The sequence below is a fragment of the Mesoplodon bidens genome (genome assembly GCF_964165515.1).
Source record: "Mesoplodon bidens genome assembly, chromosome: 11".
NCBI lineage: Eukaryota > Metazoa > Chordata > Mammalia > Artiodactyla > Ziphiidae > Mesoplodon > Mesoplodon bidens.
The window spans coordinates 2933706-2952824 of NC_138167.1; the positions used below are offsets into that span (position 1 = coordinate 2933706).

The 19119-nt window shown below is 60.2% G+C and overlaps 1 protein-coding gene across 4 annotated transcripts in view; it reads left to right on the forward strand.

The window, feature by feature from the left end:
- TSPAN9 (tetraspanin 9) overlaps positions 1 to 19119 on the forward strand; it is a 183055-nt gene that overhangs the window by 90716 nt on the left and 73220 nt on the right. For 2 of the 4 annotated variants that reach the window (XM_081248817.1, XM_081248816.1), the window contains one exon: positions 13044 to 13123. In XM_081248817.1, the coding sequence (XP_081104943.1) occupies positions 13061 to 13123 (63 nt within the window). In that variant the 5' untranslated portion in view covers positions 13044 to 13060. Of the gene's footprint in view, positions 1 to 6696; positions 6720 to 12231; positions 13124 to 19119 lie in introns of those variants that run through there. The other 2 variants (XM_081248818.1, XM_081248815.1) reach the window with 2 other exon arrangements.

Sequence of the window (19119 nt, forward strand, 5' to 3'; positions counted from 1 at the left end):
CGGACTGAAATGTCTCAGCGCCACTTTGGTGATCGTGTGCAGATGTCTCTTCCGGAGACTCACCAAACAGGGCAGGGGGGCGGGTCTCACACCCCCCAGATCCTCTGGTTTTGGAAGATTTCCTAGAGGTGGTGGGACTTGAGTTGCTGCTTGGGTAGTGGATCCAGTGAACCACTTTCTCAAGGCGGGCAGGGGGGTCAGTAACAGAGGAGGTCATCGTAGTCCTGGCTTCAGAAATTCTGACTTTGGTCCCCGCCGGCCGAGGCCTCCGAAGCCGGGGCCTGGGCAGCTCGCTGAGGGAGCCTGGGACTGGATGGCAGTGTGAAGGCCTTGGTGCAGGTCATCTCATTTTCCGTACGATGCTCTCTGCACCTACTTTGAGGACAGTCACTTGTGTGAAATCCCTTTCAACAATGTACCTTTTTTTTTTTTTCCTGTAAACGCAGGCTGTTGTCATTGCTTTTACAGTTATAATAGAAATGTTCAGCAGAGTCTGGAATGATGGAAGCGGGGGGAGGGGAAGGGAGGAGAGTGGACTCAATGGTCTCTGAAGACCCTCAGCTTCTGGGATCTTCCTCCAACAAGGAAATTCAAGGAATTTCCTGCTTCCTCCCCCTAATGCAGGTGGTGGGTCTGTTTCTTTAAGGTGTGGGTGGCAGGTTCCCTCTCGAGGTAGACGGGGAGCAAGGGGATAGGTCGCGGAGCTCCCTAATTACAGCACCTTCTGGATCTCCTTCCCTCTTCCCCTGGGTGCTGATGTTGCTTAAACGGAGCAATTAGAGCCGGAGGATGTGGCTGGGAGCCTCAGGCAGGTGTGACCTGTCTGCCCTGGGCTTGCTGATGTCCTGCGGCAGGAGGCTGGCGGTGGGAACAGCTCACACCCAGGGTTTCTGTTCTGTGCGTTGCTTCTCCAGGCAGCTCCTGGTTGCTGGAGGTCCTACGGAGGAGGGTGGATTGGAGCAGGGCGTCCGCGTCGCACGACTTCAGGGAACCGTCTTCCCGGAGAACACAGTGTAACCGTCCCCCCGGAGCTGGGGGTGGCAGCCCTCCGGGAAAGGGCTGCAGCTTGGGGTGCCCCTGTTTTGTCACTGAACTCTCTTGATTCCTTGGTTCTGTGGTCTCTGTCCTCAGGTCTGTTGCCCAGTGGGGTCGGCAGAAATGTACGTAGTAGTGTTGATACTGATGACAGCCCTTGACACTGAGTTGTCCGTCTACTGCTTCCGTCACATGTGGTTCAAACACATTTAGAAACAACTACTTGGTCAACAAGGGTTTGTGGAGCGTAGCTGTGAGCCAGCACTGTGCACAGTTGCTGGGGAGACCGAGAGGGGAAAAGGCTGGGGGCCCAGTGAGTGAGCCGTTCCCAGGTCTTCTGTCCACATCGTGGCCTGTCTCGAGTTGTCAGGCCCCGGAGGGTGGGTGCAGTGGGAGCTCAAGCGTGGTTGGAATGTCTAGGGGTAGGCAGGGCGGGACCAGGACTCATTCTGATGTGGAAACTCAGGGGTCACATTCAGCAGTGGAATCTGGGCGTGCCCAGGGCAGCCCTTGACTCACTTTCCCACGGCTGGTGGATCTGAGGGCGTGGACGGGAGTTTCCGGCCCCTCCTAGGAGGGCTGCGGTCACAAAGGATGACCGGCCCCCTTCGGAGCTCCCCAGGTCGGTGCTCCTCTGTGAGTTGGCTGCTCCTGCCTGCACCCTGGGCCACCAGCCCGCTGTGGTGACGAGCTGCAGCTGGGCCCGCAGAGCTTAAAATAGCTGGGTGAGCTGGCCGCTTTGCATGTGGGGCGCCCGCGGGGTGTGATGGGCAGCTGCCTGGAGTTGGGGCGCCAGTGGCTCTGACCCAGGGGTGGGCAGTGCTCTTTGGGAGTTTCTCCCGATCTCAGGGCTGGGGGACAGGGGGCGGTGTGGCTGGGGGCTCAGGTGTGGCTGGTGCAGAGGGGACGCGAAGAGCTTGTCTTTCCCAAGACCTTTTAAGGGAAGGCCTCGAACCTGACCTTGGGGCCTCCTGCTGTAGAGTCAGAGGGCTTCAGACCCGGCATCCTTTAGCCACGTAGGGTCCCGTACAGCCTAAATGAGAAGAGAAAATGAGACGCAGAGGTGCGGTGCCAGGTCACGGGCACCTGGAGTCCCAGCCGGGCGGGCACTGACCACTGGGCCCCTCCCTCCCCAGCTGCCTCCTGTTGGGCTGGGCAGAAGCCTTCTCTGGGCCTTCCTTCACTCAACAAGTATTTCCTGACTACTGACCACGTGTAGAGCTGTCCTTGGCTGCGGAAACACAGCCAGAACCCTGCCCTCATGAAGCTTAGTTCTGGTGAAGATGAGAGATCCTAAACCATCAATGAATAAAAAAGCAAATTACACCGTACGCTGGGGTTAAGTGCTGTGCAGAGAGCGGAGCTGGCTGATACTGGGTGCCCTGGGGGAGGTACAGAGTTCAGCGGGGCAGCCCTTGAGGAGGTGGCTTTGGGTGGAGCTGTGAAGGAGTGAGTGCTGGTGGAGCAGACGCCTGGGGCAGGGGTGACCCAGCGGAGGGAGAAGCCGGCGTGAAGGCTGCCCCGTGAGAAACAGCAGGAAGGCCCGAGTGGCCGGAGTGGAGGGATGAGCGGGACGGACGTGCGTGTGTCAACGGGGAAAATGCTGCGAGGGCTTCGTCTCTTACCGTGGGAGAGATGGGAGCCGTTAGGGGGTTTTGTTTTTTTATTTTTTGGCCGCGCAGCATGCGGGATCTTAGTTCCCCGACCAGGGATCAAACCCGTGCCCCCTGCAGTGGAAGCGTGGAGTCCTAACCATGGGACCGCCAGGAAGTCCCCCGTTCGAGGGTTTTGAGAAGAGCAGGGACCTGGCCTGACCTACATTGTATGGGAGCTAATGTCAGCGGTCTTTTTCTGGTTATTAGGCCACCGGTGGGGGACCCCGGGAGACCCTCCCCATGACGTGTCCATCCTCCATTCCTGTCCCCACCCCCAACGTGCGACTTCTCCTGGGAGGACAAGCAGGGTGCTGGGTTCTTCTCCTTGCCTTGGAGTTTCTCCTGGACCGAGGGAGCTGGGCCGTTGCAGTGGTTGGCCGGAGGCTGCTCGTGCTGGCGGTCAAGAGCCTGTTAGTAAAGAAGCAGGAAATTTGCCATCAGGAGCTAGAAACTGGCCACGGTGGGAGTATTTGCACTGTGAAAAGTGGCGAGCACGACGAGTCACGGCTTTTCCCCGGAGAGCTGGCTGATAAACGTGGACAGCCCACCCCCGGTTGTCATCCGCACTCTCCCTGGGCCGGGGTTTCGGGGGGCGGGGCCTCTGCCTGCTTTCATTGGCACCCACACCAGCGTTCAGGCTCTAGGAGGTCGGAATGCGGGGGACGTGTTGGCTGGGGGGTGACGTGGGGGTGGTGCTGGCGTGTCCCCTGGGACTTCCAAAGCAGTTCCACGGGCCGGCGACGGGGGGCTTCTCTGTTCCTGGATGCGTGGTCCTGAGGGCGCTCGCACCCCACCTCTTTCCTTCCCTTTGCTCCCTCTGTGCGTGTGGGACGGCTCTGTGCCTCTGTGCGTAAGAGCAGGGTCCAGCACCAGGCCCGGGCAGAACCACTAGGCGTAAGGAGAGGGCTCTGTTCGGAGTGACGGGCCCCAGCCCTGCCACTGACCAGCTTAGAGGAGCCCTATGCTCTTCGGGTCTAGTCTCCTCGTGTGTGACTGGGCTGACCGCCCTGCTTGTGTATCACACACGCGTGAGGTGAGGACCGCATCTAGACCCAGCTGAGTCCCCGTGATCACGCCTTTGCATCGATGTGCAGCGCCTGGGGCCCCTCCTCCACCCGCCTCCAGTGGGGGTGACAGCCCAGCACGCTCCCACTTCCTCCAAGAAGCCTTCCCGGATAGGCCAGGCCTCCCTGCCCTCGGTTCACGCCACCCACTCTGGCTCGTGCTCGAGCTGCCTTTTCAGTTTTCAGCTCTTCCCCTGGGTGGACGCGGGCTCCTCGGTCACAGCCACAGCGGCGAGCCCAGGGCGGCCCACAGTGGGTGCTTGGGGAGTCTTAGTGACTGGTAATGACTATCTGTGTCCTTGATCTTCGTATGGAGCCCTTGAATGTGCTGGCTGGTTGTGTGTGTGTAGATGGAAGGTTCTGGGGTGTGGACGGCCCACCTGGTAAGGCCCTTTCCCAGCAGTGCCTCTCTGCCCCCCGGAGTCCTCCCTAACCCCACTCTGCAGACGAGGAAATGGAAACAGGGTCACTCCTTCGTTCATTCATTCAAAAAACGTGCACGCTGCTCCGAGAGCTGTGCGTCTCTGGTCCGGGTCACACAGGTGGCAAGTGTCAGAGCTGGGCCTGGGCCTGGTTCCCTGCAGTCTGAGCATGTGCCTTGTGCTGCCGTTAGGACGAGCGGGCACCCACGGAGGGATGCTGGGCGAGGCGACGAGGGGCGGCCTCGGTGGTCAGGGCCTGATCCCGCTGTGTCGTCCCGCCCAGCCGAGGCTGGCATTTCCTCCGGCAACCGTGTGGGGGAGGGGGAGAGCAGGTGTGCCCTGGCGCCCGGCCCGAATGGGATATGGAGGCGCCCCCTGGGGCCGGAGCTCAGGGAATGAGTGACACGCAGTCACCCAGATGCATCAGGCCTCGCGGAGCCCAGCCACATTCTCTGAGCTCCAGGCTGGACATCTGAGCCCCCCCAGGGTTCAGGAGGGGACCAAGGCTGGCCAGTGACCCTAGAGAGGGCCTCCAGGGCGAGGACAAATGGTGGTGATCTGGCAAGATGCACGCCCATCGGCAAGGCTGAGGGCGGTGTTGGTGGGCGTCCAGTGCATGGAGCTAGGGCACAGGTCAGGACTGACAGAGCACAGTGCCGGAGGTCACAACCCCACGCTTGAGTACTTGTGTCAAATCCCTGGGGAGCCAGAGAAGGTTTTCAGTTGGCGAGAGGGGCAGCGTGGCACCCCCAGGGCTCTGTCTGAGAATAGTTACGTGGCAGCCGGTGGCAAGGTTAATTGTGGAGGGGGCGGGAAGCAGGGACCCCGGGAGGGAGAACTGGGCCAGCAGGAGCCTCTGCTTTCAGGGCTGTGTGTGCCGTCTGCATCCTGGGAGGTTTTGCGCAAGGCTGGGTCCCCCTCGTGTGTGAGCAGGATCCACCAGCAACGACCCTCTGCTAGAGCAACCGGAGAGAGACTGTGGAAAGAACCTTCCTAAGAGTTTCGGTACCAACAGCAGACTACCTTCAGGTCTGGGGTGGCCCAGATGCTCCTCTGAGGCCCCTCAGTGGGAGGCAGCCTGAATGGCAGCCTCCTGGACATGGGGCAGCCTGAGTGGGCACAGGGGAGGGAGCCTTACTTTACAGAGTGGCCAGTGCTTCATGGCTTTATGCACTGAGACCGCCGAGTCCTCAGACAGCCCCGTTCTACCCAACAGAGATGCGCCCACCACTCATCCCCACGCGGCTCATTCCCTTCCGCTGGGGGGCGGGGGGGCCGCGTGCAGCCTCCCCTCTCCCGTGGCTTCAGAGCAGACGGGGTCCCGGCCACTGTTCCTTCCCCGTCTTCTTTGGAGCATCTACAAATGCTGTGTGCCTGCTGCTCTCCCTGCAGTGGCTCCAGCCTCAGTGAAGAGGCAGGAAGAGGCAGCGGCTCCTGAGTCGGCGGGAGGGTCCCAGCCGCGTGGGCTGCTCGCACAGGCTGGCCACTGTGTCAGAGAGCGTTGTCCCAGCTGGCGGTCAGTGCCCTCCATGGAGTGGCTGAGGAACATTAGATTTGCTGGGTCAGGAAATTCCACTGGGGCATGACAGTGACCTTCGGGCTTCATTACACTTCCTGGGCCCACTGCCGGGCCTTATCTCGTTCTCCGCAAGCCGCCTGCCCTCCCTGATAAGCGAGCGCCCATCACGGTGCTTCATTGCTCCGGGCATCCGGGAGCGGATGGCGTGGTGTGTGCCCACCGCACACAGCAGGCCCTTCTGGGGCATCTGACAGGGAGGCTGATTGGGCTTGGGGTGAAAGGTGGGGCTCGCCTGGAAAAAAGGGCCTGTGAGCCCAGGGGGGGCCGCTCCCTGGGTGGGCCCCCAGCCTGCGCCCCGCATCCTGTAAACCTGCTCAAACAGGAGTCGTGGCAGCCCTCACTCCCCTCCCAAAGGCAAGGCCCATTCTCCTGAAGAGTGGCTGTCACCTTGCTCGAGGCTCCCACGAGGCCCGCTGTCTGCACGCGTGTGTTCCGTGGTGATCTCACAGCTCCTGTGTGCTGGGCACTGGCTCTGAGCCAAGGGCTGGGATACAAAGATGATGGATGCAGCCCCTGCCCTGAAGGGGCTCACGGTCTGGGGCCAGGACGTTGGTGAGAAGGTAGCTCCATGGTGGGACGGACTCAGGTGCGTTGGTGCTCCAAGCAGAGGCCCGAGTCCGGCTGTGGACGCTGGCAGTCAGGGCGCGGGGAGGGAGGCCCAGGCAGAGAAAGCAGCAAGTGCCACGGCTGGGGGCGAGGCAGACGTGGGAGGTCTGTTCTGGTGGGAGGTTAGCCAGGTAAGGGCGGGGGTGGGAGAGCACCTGGCGTCCAGGGTCATTTCTGCTTCACCCCCGCCTCCCTTCCCAGTCACTTGCCGCGAAACCTCACTTTGGCGGGGTGTGTGGACGTGTCCTCCCCAGACGTCCTGGGCACTCGTCTCCCTCTGGCTTCGCCCAGCCTTTTCCCACCAGGATGCTCTTCCTTCTGCTGCCCTGACTGGTCCAGCCATCTCCCAAGAAACAAGGTAGGTCCCATTTCCCTGGGTGGGAATTTCAGGGCTGGAAGGGGCCTTAGAGAAGCAACCAGTAGAAACTTCCTATTCTGTAGTCGAGGAGGTGGAGGTAATTGGCGTCCCGAGGGCGACCCAGGAAAGCCCTTCTTTGGCAGTGCTGCCATCCCAGCCCCCGTGCTCCACGTCCTTTGAGCTCCTCTTCTCTTGTTCACCCAGCATTCTCTGGTCCTGCTGCTGGTCACGCATTGTCCTGGGTTCAGCCCCTGCTGCCCTGGGGTTTATGGTCCGGTAGGAGAGCCAGACAGCAAACTGTCACTCAAGTAAGCATGTGCTTCCAAACGGACAAGTGCTGCAAGAGAAATGGAGCTCTGAGAATTTAGGCTTTAATTTAGAAGGGGTGGGAGGGGAGCCACAAAACCAGAAGAGACCGTTGTGAAGCACTCACAAGAACTCAGGGGTGAGAAGAGGTGGTCACAGCGGCAGGCACCGGGGCTGAGGAAATGGTTAAGACACAGCCCCTGCCTCCTTTGAGAAGCCCAGTGACTAGAGCAGAGGCAGGTAGGCAAACTAATTTGTCTGGACGAAGATCTGGGGGCCTGAAGGAGGAGGGGCAAACCTCTTCCCAGGGAAGGAGGTGCCGCCCTTGGTAGAAGGTCCTGAGCAATACATCCCTCCTTCTAAGGGCACCCCTCCCACTGCAGCCAAACCCAGTTCTTTGTTTGTTTTCCTTACTGGTCTCAGAAACTAAGCAAATAACAAACACAGTGACCTTTAGTTCCTTTCTACCCCAGCCCTTTTACTATCATCACCGTCCTTGTGAATCCTGGCCAAGTCTGGTGACGGCAAACTGGAGGCCCACCCCTGCCCCCTGCCCCAGACCCTCCTCATCTCCCCCTGCAGAGTGAACCTTCATGCCAACATCCTGGGGTGTGGCCCCTGTTGGGCACCGCTCCATCCTCCTCCCCCTGCCCTCTTTCTTTTTAAAATTTATTGAGGTGACCTTGGTCTCTAACATCATATAGGTTTCACGTGTACAACATCGTATCTTGACTTTTGTATGCTCTGCAGCATGCTCACCACCAAGGGTGTGGTTTCCAGCCATCACCCTACAGCTGCCTCCCTCCCCCTCCCCCTCTGATGACCACTGCTCTGTTCTCTGTGTCCACGTATTTGTTTTGGTTTAGTTTGGTTTGTTTATGTATTTAATATCTGACACATGAGTGAAATCATACGGTACTTGTCTTTCTCTGTCTGACTTATTTCACTTAACCCGTGAGGTCCATCCATGTTGTCACTAATGGCAGGGTTTTGTCTATTTCGTGGCTGAGTCGTGTTCCATCATATATACACCACGTCTTTTTTATCTATATTCATCCATCGTCCATCCTTGTTCCCTTTTGGCACCATCGGTCAATGGTTTGCTTAGCAATCAAAGCATTTTCTACATTGCTGAAGAGGATCCCAATTTGGGAGTTTAAAAATTAAGCTGAGGTGAATAAGGCTCCCTTCTGTAATGGTGGCCCCTCTGGATGGCGAGTGCCCCTCTGTCTTACCTGAATTCTGGTGGGGCCGCCCTGCTTGAGCCTCGGAGGTCCAGGATGCCTCACGAGCTACACATGTTGTCAGATACAGAGATACTCAGTGTGGGACCAGAAGGGGATCTGTGTGGCCCATCACCTGTGTTCAGGTTAGCGAGAGCCCAAAGGCCTGAGAGACGCAGGGAGAGGCCAAGAGCTTGGCATCACTCTGAAGCTGCAACATGCAACATCTCCCCAGCTGCCAGGCAGCAGAGATGTTGCATGTTGATTTCACGTATTCACATCTCTTCCTCCCCTCTGGGAGTTCTGTACCTGCTTACTTTTTTTGTTGTCTAAAGAAAACAAAAGGAAAGAAGAAGGCAGCTCTGCCTTGTTCACGTGCTCTGAGACCCTCAAGGGCCGTCTGTACCTTCCAGCTCTCCTGAGCCTGGCGAGTAGATGAGGACCATGACGGGGGAGAGGTGGTGTCTCACATCACCTTCTCTCTCTGGTGGCTCCTTCTGCACCCAAAGTCTAAGGACTTGAGGCAGCACAGCAGCTGACCTCGCCTCTCCACCCCGCTGCCAGGCCTGGCTTACTAGGGCCCCGATTCTGTCACGTGCCCCACTTCTTGGGAAGCCCCGGGATGAAGCTCAGACTCCTAGTGTCACTCGAGGCCCCCCAGGCCCCGTCTCCTCACTGCCCCCGAAGTTCCCCTAGCCGTGCTCTCCCGCCTCCCCTGTCCCTGCCACGCCCGCTCCAGCCAGCCCTTCTCCGAGGGGAGGCCAAACTCCAGCTCCGTGCCGTCCTATCATGGCACGTGTGCGCTCTGTCATTCTGCTGTGGGCTTCTCCAGGGATGGTCTGGAGTGGGCTGGAAGGCTGGTCTGTTCACTACATCTCGAGCTCCTTGGGGCCACGGCCATGTCTCACTCACCTTTGTCTCTCCCGGTGCCCCTGCTCACTGTCCCGCCCACGATGAGCTGTCTGTGACGCATGAGTGGTCTCTTCATGGTGGCAGTGGAGGACGACGCTCTGACTGAAACCGCCTGCCCGTGGCTGGTCTGCCGGCGTTGCCCGAGCTGCCTCCTGTCGGGGACTCAGTTCCTGTCTTGCAAACTACCTTCGCCCCTCACCCTTCCTTCTTCCAGCCCGCTGTACGATAATGTAGGGCCATCTCCTGGGGGACTCCCCTTTGCTGACGACAGGTCCAGTGGCACTGCCCTGACCACCCCTCTCCCCTTTGCCCCTTACTCAGGTCCTTCTGCTCATGACCTCTCATCAGGCTCCCTGTTATGCTTTTAGATTCTGTCTGTTAGACTGGCAGATTCCCAAGGGCAGGAACTAGGTTTAGAGCCCAAGAGAGTAAAGAACATGGGCTTTGAAATCACAGTTTCCTTATCTGTAAAATGGGGATAATAACCATACGTATCTTGTGGGGCTGCCCTGAGGATTCTGTGAGTTACTGCGGGTGATGCTTGGTGCCTGGGATACACTGGGGCCTTGCAAATAGGAGTTGCTCTTATGCTTGTGATCTAAGCTGGGAGCGAGCCCTCACGGGACCTCACCGAGGCTTTGTTGATGAGCCGAGGAGTGGGACTTCAGTGCCCTTTTCTTTTTTTTTTTTTTTTTGCGGTACGCGGGCCTGTCACTGTTGTGGCCTCTCCCGTTGCGGAGTGCAGGCTCCGGACGCGCAGGCTCAGCGGCCATGGCTCACGGGCCCAGCCGCTCCACGGCATGTGGGATCTTCCCGGACCGGGGCACGAACCCGTGTCCCCTGCATTGGCAGGCGGACTCCAACCACTGCGCCACCAGGGAAGCCCTTCAGTGCCCTTTGGATGAGCGTGGCCAGGAGGGGGCAGAGCGGAGCGCTTCCACTGGGCGGCCCCTCTTCCTCTCCTACCGGCCCCCCAGGGCCTCAGCTGCTGAGGAAATAGCCGTTGGCACAAATCCACGTGTAATCAGAAATGAGGGTGGAACGATCCAGGACAGTGGGGAGGCTGTTCTCACGGAACAAGGTGTGAGCTGGGGAGAAGAGAGAGATGAAGAGAAAGGAGAAGGTGGGGGTGGGGAGTGGGGGCCAGCCTGGGAGGTGCTGGCTGACTCCAAGGCCACGTTGGAGACTAGTAATGACAGCGCCTGGTACTGGCTCAGCTCTCAGGGGCCTCAGACGGTTCTCACACAGGCCGACTCCTCTGGGGCTGGGCTCTGTGAACCCCATTTTAAAGAGGAGGAGATATAGCACCTCACAAAGGCGGACCACCTAGCCCTGATCACAGACCTCGGATCGAGCTCAGAGTGAAAAACAGGGCTCCTGACTCTCAGTCCAGCTGCTACGGTCTCTCCCACATCAGAGAAGTGATGTGGCAGCCGTGAGCCCTCAGGAGCCGGTCCAGGCTGAAGAGGCAAGAGGCATTCCAGTCGGGTGGCCGTGGGATCTGCCGGGAGCCAGCCGGACATCTGCCCCTCATGTGTGCACAGCACCCACGGCACCGCTGTGCCCAACCAGGAGACAGCAAGGTGCCATGTCTGTGACACACACTGGTTTTCGTTGCTGGGCGGCCACCTGAGTGGGGAAGGGGCTTAGAATAGTAGCACCGCTGTTGGTCCCTTTAAAGAAGCTGGGCTGCCCTCAGAATGAGCACCCGCACCCCTGGGATGCAGGCCGGCCTCCGGCCCTGAGGTGCAGACTCAGCAGCTTAGGGCCCCGAAGGAGATCTGTGACAAGGGTCTGGTCGGTATGAATGTCCCCCTTGGCCAGAGTGGATGGGGTAGCTCTGTTCCTGCCCATGGCCTTGGTGATTAATGTCCTTCTGTCTTCCTGGCTAGATCTTGTGTATCTGAATCTGAAGGGCAGGGAGCAGTACACCTCATACCTGTTTCCCCAGGGCCTGGTGCGCTCAGCACAGAGCAGGTGTGGAGTAAACATCTGATGGGATCCCAGGAGGACATTTTCACACTCACACACCATCCAACCGCCCTGCCCAGCGCCTCCCGGCGGCCAAGCGCGCTGTTAGGTGTGGGATGCAGGGCCAGGGGAGACGTGGCGCTGCTCGGGGGCTCTCAGCACCCTCTCGCTGGTGGTAGAGGTGCCGCCCCCCACCTGTCTTCTGGTCTCCTTTGTTTGCCAACTGGGCAGCGCAGACCTCTGCACAAGCCCGGGACGCAGGTGGTGTTTCATGGTAGGATGAAGGGCTCCTTCTGGATGCCCCCAAGCTCCTAGCGAGAGCATTCTTGGTGCTGTGCCCTGACCAGCCCTCCCGGAGCGCCGGTATCCCAGCGCACTCCAACACCACCCTTGGCAAGGCAGGATTCACGGGGGCAAGGCAGGACCTTACCTGGGCCACCTACTCTTCTCAGCCGGGTGGGGGGGGTCCCGCCTGGAACGCAGGTCAGGAGTTGGTGGGGGGGGGGCTCGCGCAGCTGCAGGAGACTCCGGAACCGCGTGCGCGCGTGCGCGGAGGGGGCGGGGCGGGCGGCGCGGGTCGCGAGGGCCTTTCCCACACCTCGCGCCTCCCCTGCGGTCCCAGCTCCCCGCGCGCCCTAGCCTGATCCACGTGTGCAGACACGCGCGCCTGTGTGTGTGTAGCCGGCAGACCTTGTGCCTGGGTCGGACAGGCCCCGTGGGCACAGGGAGCGGCGGCCAGCCGGACAGCGGCCGCGCTTCTTTCCCTTCCAGTCCTCCCCAGCACTTTCCTCTGGGGAGGTTTTCTTGGGTCGTGGTACCTCCAGCCATTCCCCTCCCCTCCCGCCCCCTTCTCTTCCCGGAAAGAGGCCAGCGCCTTGCGATGAAGGTTCTGGTTCACCCCGGCTCCGGAGCCCTTGACATTTAGCGAGGCTCGCGGTGCACTGGTGTAGGCACCAGGCAGACGCTAATCCCATTAAAGCTGTGGTGTCATCCGGGAGGGAGGCTGCCCCCCGTAGTCCTCGCGCTCATTGGCCGAATGCAAACCAGGGGGCGGGGCCGAGGGCCGGGGAGGGGGCTCCGGAGATTTCGGAGTCGGAGTCGGGCCGGGATTTCGCAGGGGGAGCCCAGCGGTTGAAGCTGCGGCGGATCCCTCGGCACTGCCCGCCGCGCGGCCGGGCAGCCCAGGGCCGGGGGCAGCTCCGCAAAGTCGCGGGGCGAGAGGAGGCGGGCGCCCGTAAAGTGGCCGGGCCGGGCCGGGCTGGGACGGGGAGAGGGGTGCCGGGGAGCCCGGAGCCGGGCGCCCGGGTGCCTCGTGTGGAGCTGCGGTGCGCCCGGGAGGCGAGCCGACGCTCGGGAACGAGCAAGCAAATCGCTGCCTCCCCAAAGACGCTAAGTTACGCAGGCCAGCCGGTTCCCGGGGAGCGCGCGTGGAGCCGCGCCGCGGCGCGCCGCAGAGCCCTCCCGGGCCGGCCGGCGAGGAGCGGGGCGCCGGCACCCCCAGCGCGGGGTCCGGCCGGCAGTGCTCCCCGGGACTGAGCGGCGGCGTGCGAGGCTCCTCCGACCCGCCCGCAGCCCGCGCCCGACTCGGGCGCCCCCTCCGTGCCACTCCGGGAGCGATGCCCCCCGCCCCCCGCGTCCCCCGGGAGCGACGCGATCATGGAGAAGTCGAGTAGCGAGGATTCTTCGATCCACCGGAGTCCATCTTTGGACAGCAAGGACTCGGACTTTGCCAAGCCGTCCACCTCGGGCCGCCCGTTCGGCCGCGGCTTCACGGCCGGCGCCTTCTACGGCACCGCGGGCTCCCGCGGCCAGAGCCGCGCCGAGGCTGGCGTGAAGACCGACAAGTACAATGCACCCAAAGGCAGCAAGTACGTGGTGTTTTACCTGGACCTGTCCTTTGTTCTCCTCCTAGAATTTAAGAAGTGCAACATGGCCAGAGGCTGCCTCTGCTGCTTGAAGTACACGATGTTCCTCTTCAATCTGATATTCTGGGTAAGTCCCTCCCGGTATCTCTCCGTGGTCTCCTCTCTTCTTTGCTTAAGCACGATACCCTCTTCCCGTTCGGAGCTGCATTGCTCTGCTCTCTGCACAGCGGTAAGTGGGTTTTAGAAAACCGTTCCCCCGGCCCCCGCCCCCCCCCACTTTCATTCATCTTTCTCTTCCCTTCTCTCTCCTTGGTGGCTGAATGGAGGCTGCAACTTGCCTGTCTTCCAGGAGAGACTTCTTCTACTCCTGGGAGGCTGCTGAAGTTTGCCGTCACCTTCTCCCCCTGTAAGAAGCCCGTGCCCCCACCTGGGTAACGTGCAGAAGTAGGTGTGGTGTCGGAATTTTTAGCAGCCGTGACCTTGATTTTAATTCAAGCATTAGTGCGGGTGGTTTTCCGAGTTTCTTCTTGTATGCCTCCTGAACATGCACGAACACAGTCTGCGCCAAGTTATGGGCATGAGATGGGGAGAGTGGTAGAGGTCACGCCCTCCTGATCCTTTCAGTGAATCCCAGGAAAAGGAGAAGGAGCCCCTATCCCAGGCCGAGGGCCCCGCTCTCTGGCCTGCAGCTCTGCCCCTAGGGCTTGTGTGGAGAGGGAGGGTGTGGGAGGGATGCTGCTATCGGGTGGCGGCAGCTGCTTTTGAGGGATTGCAGTGGACTGGGCAGGGAGCGGGCCGGCCATGTGCTCCCGCCGTGGGACCCAGAGCCTGGAAGGGACAAAGGGAGTGCCCCATCCTTGGTGAGAGAGGAGGCTCTAGAGAAGGTGCCAGTGGGTGCGGCAGCTCGGAATTGTGCTCAGTCCCCTGTTAGTCTCTTGACCCTGTGTGCCCCTATGCACGAGAAGTACTAGGCGAATTTGAAAACTTCGTAAATGCCTGTCTAACTCTTCCTTCCTCCCGACTTCTGCCTCCGCCTTTCTTCTCTGGAGCCCAGACTTCGTCAGCACAGATGTTTGGCTCTGCCCCAGGGCTGTCCTCCTCCCTTTTGGAGGCTGTCTGCTGCCCATGGTCCAGGAGGAGCACGGGGGCAGGAGAGTCACCCAGTGCGGGGGGGCTGCGTGCGGTGTGCTTTGGTGTTCAGTGCTTGTGTGAACTGACCCACTTTAACTGAAAAACTTTCATGGGTGTGTATGGGTGGGTGACTTTTCCCTGGGAAGGGGGAGAGCTCAGGCCTGGGCGGGAGGAGGACTGGGCTCTGGCCTTGGTTCTGCATTAGCTCTTCGTGTGACCTTGGGCAAATCACTTTATCCCTAAGGACTGGGTTTCCTTTCTATTCCAATGGGGGGGCGGTCGTGATGGTCCCCCTCACAGCCTCGCCTCCTTCGTTATGGGACGTCCTGCCTCCTTACCTTCTCTCTGGGGAGGGATCCCCCTTCCCTTCTCTTCCGAGGAGCCTGGTCTGAGATCTTTTGAGTAGGATTTCCCCAGGTCTGGATCTGGGTCACTGCCGGTAAGATGTTACCTGTCCTCTGGTGAGCGTTTTGTGGAAACCGGGGCAGATCCACTGGAATGTCAAGAATGATCTTGTGGCTGCCTCTGGGCAAGTCCTCCTGGTCCTCTGGCTCGTTTGCCAGCATCCGTGTCAGCCAAGCACTGGTGTGTGTTTCTCTGGGGCCTGGGGATTTCCATGAATGCTGCCCATTCATTGTGCACGGCTTCCCTCTCTGTCCTTGTTCACAGTCTCCGCCTACCTTTCTGCCTTTCTGCCTTGCCCCACTCTTACTAGAAAGACCCTCCTGGGATGCTCGGTGCCCTGGTCAGTACCTCCCGCTCAGACGCTCTCCTCCCCGCCCCCACCCCGCCACCTGCTGGCCAGAGTAGGTATAACTGCGTGTGCCGCCTCTTTTTCTCTCCGGGCGTTTAAGGACCTCCCCACGCGCTAGCTAGTGCTGTGGTCTGTGCCCTGCACATGGAAGGCACTGGTTGTGTGTTTGTGAGTGAATGAAGGGAGGGTCAGCGCAGTAAACCCACACATGTGGTAGGGATTCCCAGTCCCACCTGACAGGAAAGAGAAGTTAGTTCTCAAACTTGCCGGTGATGAAGGCTGTCCTAGCGCCTTAGCTGTGGGGTGACAAGCGACTCTCTCTTCGTGTGGTTAATGAACCGTTCAGTGGAATGGCCTTCCTTTTTGGTTATAGTGAGAGAACTTACTCTTCCTAATAAGAAAGTGCCTACCCCTTCTCTCTTACCAGGCAAGGACTCGATTTCTCCTAGTCTCTGACTTTTCTGGCTACTTAATATTTTCAGAATTCCCACAACGTGCTATGAGCTGGGAAAAATTTTGAGTCTCAAAGACCCAGGTCCTTCATGCTTGTAGCGTATGGGATGATGAAATAAGGCCTAGACCTTAGGAGAGATGGAAAATTCAGCAGAAGAGAAACGGATGCTTGTGTGTGTGAGAGTGCTGGCCACTGCGTTTCTTGGCAGGTAGATGAGCAGGTGTAGCCAGGACTTGGGCTTGTGCGTCCCTGTGCCCCCGTCCAGCAAAGGCTTCCTGCGGGAGGTGCTTGGGCCTGAAATAGAAGGAGCAGTGGAGGGAAGAGCCAACTCGGAAGAGAAGGAGTGAAGGCGGGTGGTGGTGTTGGTGAGGCAGGACCTCTGGAGACCCCTGCTGCTTCCCAGGGCACCAGGGAGGCAAGGACAGACGTGAGGGAGAGGGTGGGCGCGAGGGGGTGTGTGGGGCTGGTCAGCGCCGCGCCCTCTGGGACCCAGAGCAGGTGTTAGAAATTATGTAGCCATGACTTTCTAGTCTCATGGCTCAGAGCCCAAAAGGAGGCTTTTCTGAGGCATTAGAGTTGAACCTGAGGCCTGCAATCAGTAGATCGAGATCTCCCTATAGATCCTGAAGCCCACCTGGTCGTTCTCCAAACCCACTGCTGTGGCCACACCGCCTGCCCCCCGGGAGCCCGCTGGGAGGAGCCCCGCTGCCAGGAGAGGTGCAGCTGTCTCGTACTGCAGCCCCTCGCAGCCCCCCGCAGGCCTGAGCGGGCCTGGCTCCTTGCCACTGCGTGGAGCTTCTAGGGTATTGGTGTTGGCGGGGGCCCGGGTGACATCACTGGGGGCAGGATGGAGGCGGAGCTGTGCGCTGGCCTCCCCCCCACCTCCTCCTTCCGAGGAAGGAAAGGGCAGGTGCCTTGCAGGCTGCTGGGTGCCTGCCTGTGGGGGGGGGGAGGGATGGCGTCCAGGTCTGCCCCTGGCACCGCCGCCTAGAGCCAGCCGGTGCTAGTCAGGTTGGCGCCCAGGGCAGCGTTTCTGAGGGCCTGACATAGACGGTGGGGTAGAGGTCAGCCTGCCTGAGTGAGCCCCACCTCCTCTGTGCCCATGCACGCCCCACCCGGATCCTCAAAGAGAACGCTGGCTTCCAGGTGGATGTGAAATGAGCTGGCCCAGAAGTTTCCCCATGCGGAGGGCCCTGTCCGCCAGCACTCCAGCCGCCCCAGGTGTCTCTCCTCGTCTCAGCCCCGTCTCTCAGTCCTCCCGGGACCATCTGGTGGAATACTCCAGGCAGAGATTAAGTGAAGCTAAGCCCCTCCAGGAGGGCACAAAAGGCTCAGAGCTTTCAACTCTGAGTATCGGGGCGAGCGCTGAGTGCTGGGGGCCTTTGTCCCTTTCCCGGGACGGCAAATCGTGATCCTGTCCCACCTCCTCCCAACCCAAATTGGGCTCCTATCTGATGGGGGCGGTGGTTGGGAGTAGGGCTGGCGTGGCTAGTGTAGTTGCCACTCAGAATAATGGTCACTTTGCATGCTCACTAGCAGAGCTGTCCCGTTACTTTAAATCAAGGCTGGCAGAGCAGTGACATTCTGGCCTCACCGGAAAGCCTGTTCCTTGTGGATTGGTCCCTTAAGAAAGGCCAATTAGCCAAGGAGGCAGCGTTCAGGGTGCCTGCCGGGGTAGGAGAGGGGCCGGCGCAGGGCTGCCTGCGCCGGGTGTCGGGCGGGTACCCTGATTAACCTCCCCTACATGGGGGCAGGCCTTCGCGGCCTGGCCCCTCTTGGGCCGCTCACTGTTCCTCTGGGTGCGGGCAGCTTGGTCATGCCTCTCCAGCCACCTTGGAGGCACGCGTTTGGTCCTGGCTTGGTCTCCAGTGGATGCCGTAGCTGCCCTGTGTCCGTGAAGCCCAGGATAGGGTCTGGTACAATCTGGGCTGGGCGGCCTGGGGTGTCCTGAGTCTGTGGGCTGCCTTCCGTCTGGGAACGGAAGTCGTGAGTGGGCTGAGGGGTCAGAACAGAGTCCTAACAGGAGATACAGGCCAAGCTGGGCAGCAAGAGGTAGGTATGTAGAGGCTTCCCAAAGACTCCGGCCGGCTCCCCAGAGGGCGGCTACACGTGGGTCCTGATCCTCAGGGTGGGTCAGGCCTGGCTCTGCTCGGGGAGGGGGGCTGATGCCCCGAGACCCGGGAATGTGGCCGTGAGGGAATGCCGGCTCTGTGTTCGCTTCCTTTCCAAAGCATTACAAATTGAACTTCCTTGTCTTGATATCTATTTTTAAATCATGTCAGAGCCAGCATTGGTGTCAGTCAAGAGGGGGTGGGGAGGAGGAGGGCAGGGAAGAGAGAGTTCCGCTGAAACGGGGGGAGTGGTGTCACCCCGGTGGGGAAGGGCCCGCGGGCCTGCCCCCCATCCCGCTGTCCTGAGGAGCACAGAAAAAGCCACAGGCCTCCTCCCCAGGCCTCCGCAGAGGATGGGGCCTCGCCCTCCCCTGCCTCCGCGTGCCTGGCTGCCCTTGGCTGAACTTGGCGGCGGGCTGTGGGGCTTACTGGGCTGTAGGGTCCCAATCGAGCTGGTTCACTCATGCCACAACTATTTCCTGAATGCCCGCTGCGTGCGCAGGAGCCTGCAGCGCTGAGGACCGGCTGACTGGGCTCGCACAGGGCAGATCAGCTTTCCCGGGCCAGGAAGTCGTGGATGGAGAGGTCACCTGGCCCGTCCTCCCCCAGGCACCAGAACACGGAGCCCCCCTCCCCCTCCCCAGCATCCTGGGCCGGGGCAGCGGCAGGCCTGGACTCAGCATCCGTCCCGGGGGCCTGACTTGACCTGTCCTTCCCTTCCCCCACGCCGTGTGATGGCTGTCTAGCTCCCTCTAAAATGTTTGTGTCCATCAGAAATAAAGGGGAGGAAAAACAGCCCGTTTCTTTTACGAGCATCTGAGCTTGGAAAAAAGAATTAGTGAGTTGTGCTTTTCTGTTTCTTATGGAAAGGGCTGAGTGGGCACTCTGTGGCTAGTGTGCCCTGTGTGCATTTATCGAGCACCTGCTGTTAGCCAGGTCCCTGGGAGCAGTCAGGTGCATAAACAGATAATTACACTTCTGGGCAGTAAGTGCTCAGTCGAGCTTCTAAGTAGAGTAATTAATACTGCTTAATAGAGACAAGATACAGAGATGACAGTGACAGCTGGACTTGGAAGGATGGATAGGAGTTTGCTGGATAGGTGAGGATGGGGTTCCGGGCTGGGGAGAAGGGTGATCCAGACTGAGCCCCCTGCACGTGTGCAATGGGCCGAACATAAGGAAACAAAGGGCGGTATCAGCCTGGTGGTGCCAGCTGAGGGCGGCTTCCTGGTGAGTTCGGCCTGTGTTCCGAGGACGAGGTGCTGGGGATGCCGTTAGGTTTGTCACCAGGGCTCTGCGGAACGGGATGCTTTGCTTTTCGGGCGGTGACCCCCGAGACAGGTCTTGCGGTGCCGCTCGGGCTGCAAGCTGTCGCTGTCGCTGATGCAGCTTACGGAGACCTGCTTCCGTGGTTCCAGTTAGCAGGCTCTGAGGCTGAGGCAAACCCGTCGGGCAGAGTTAAGTCTTCTGAGCCAGCTTTGTCCCTGCTCACGTTTGAAAGCTAATCTGCTAGCAGGAGTCGGGGCGGGGGGGGGGCGGGGGGCATTGGGGCAGGGACATTAGAAGTGGCGCGTGGAGGGGAGGGTGAGCAGCTCGGGGTGGAGAAGGGGCTCTCACCCCACACCCCCCGCTCTTCCTCCCCCAGCCCCAGGACCTCAGGGGGCCTGAAATCT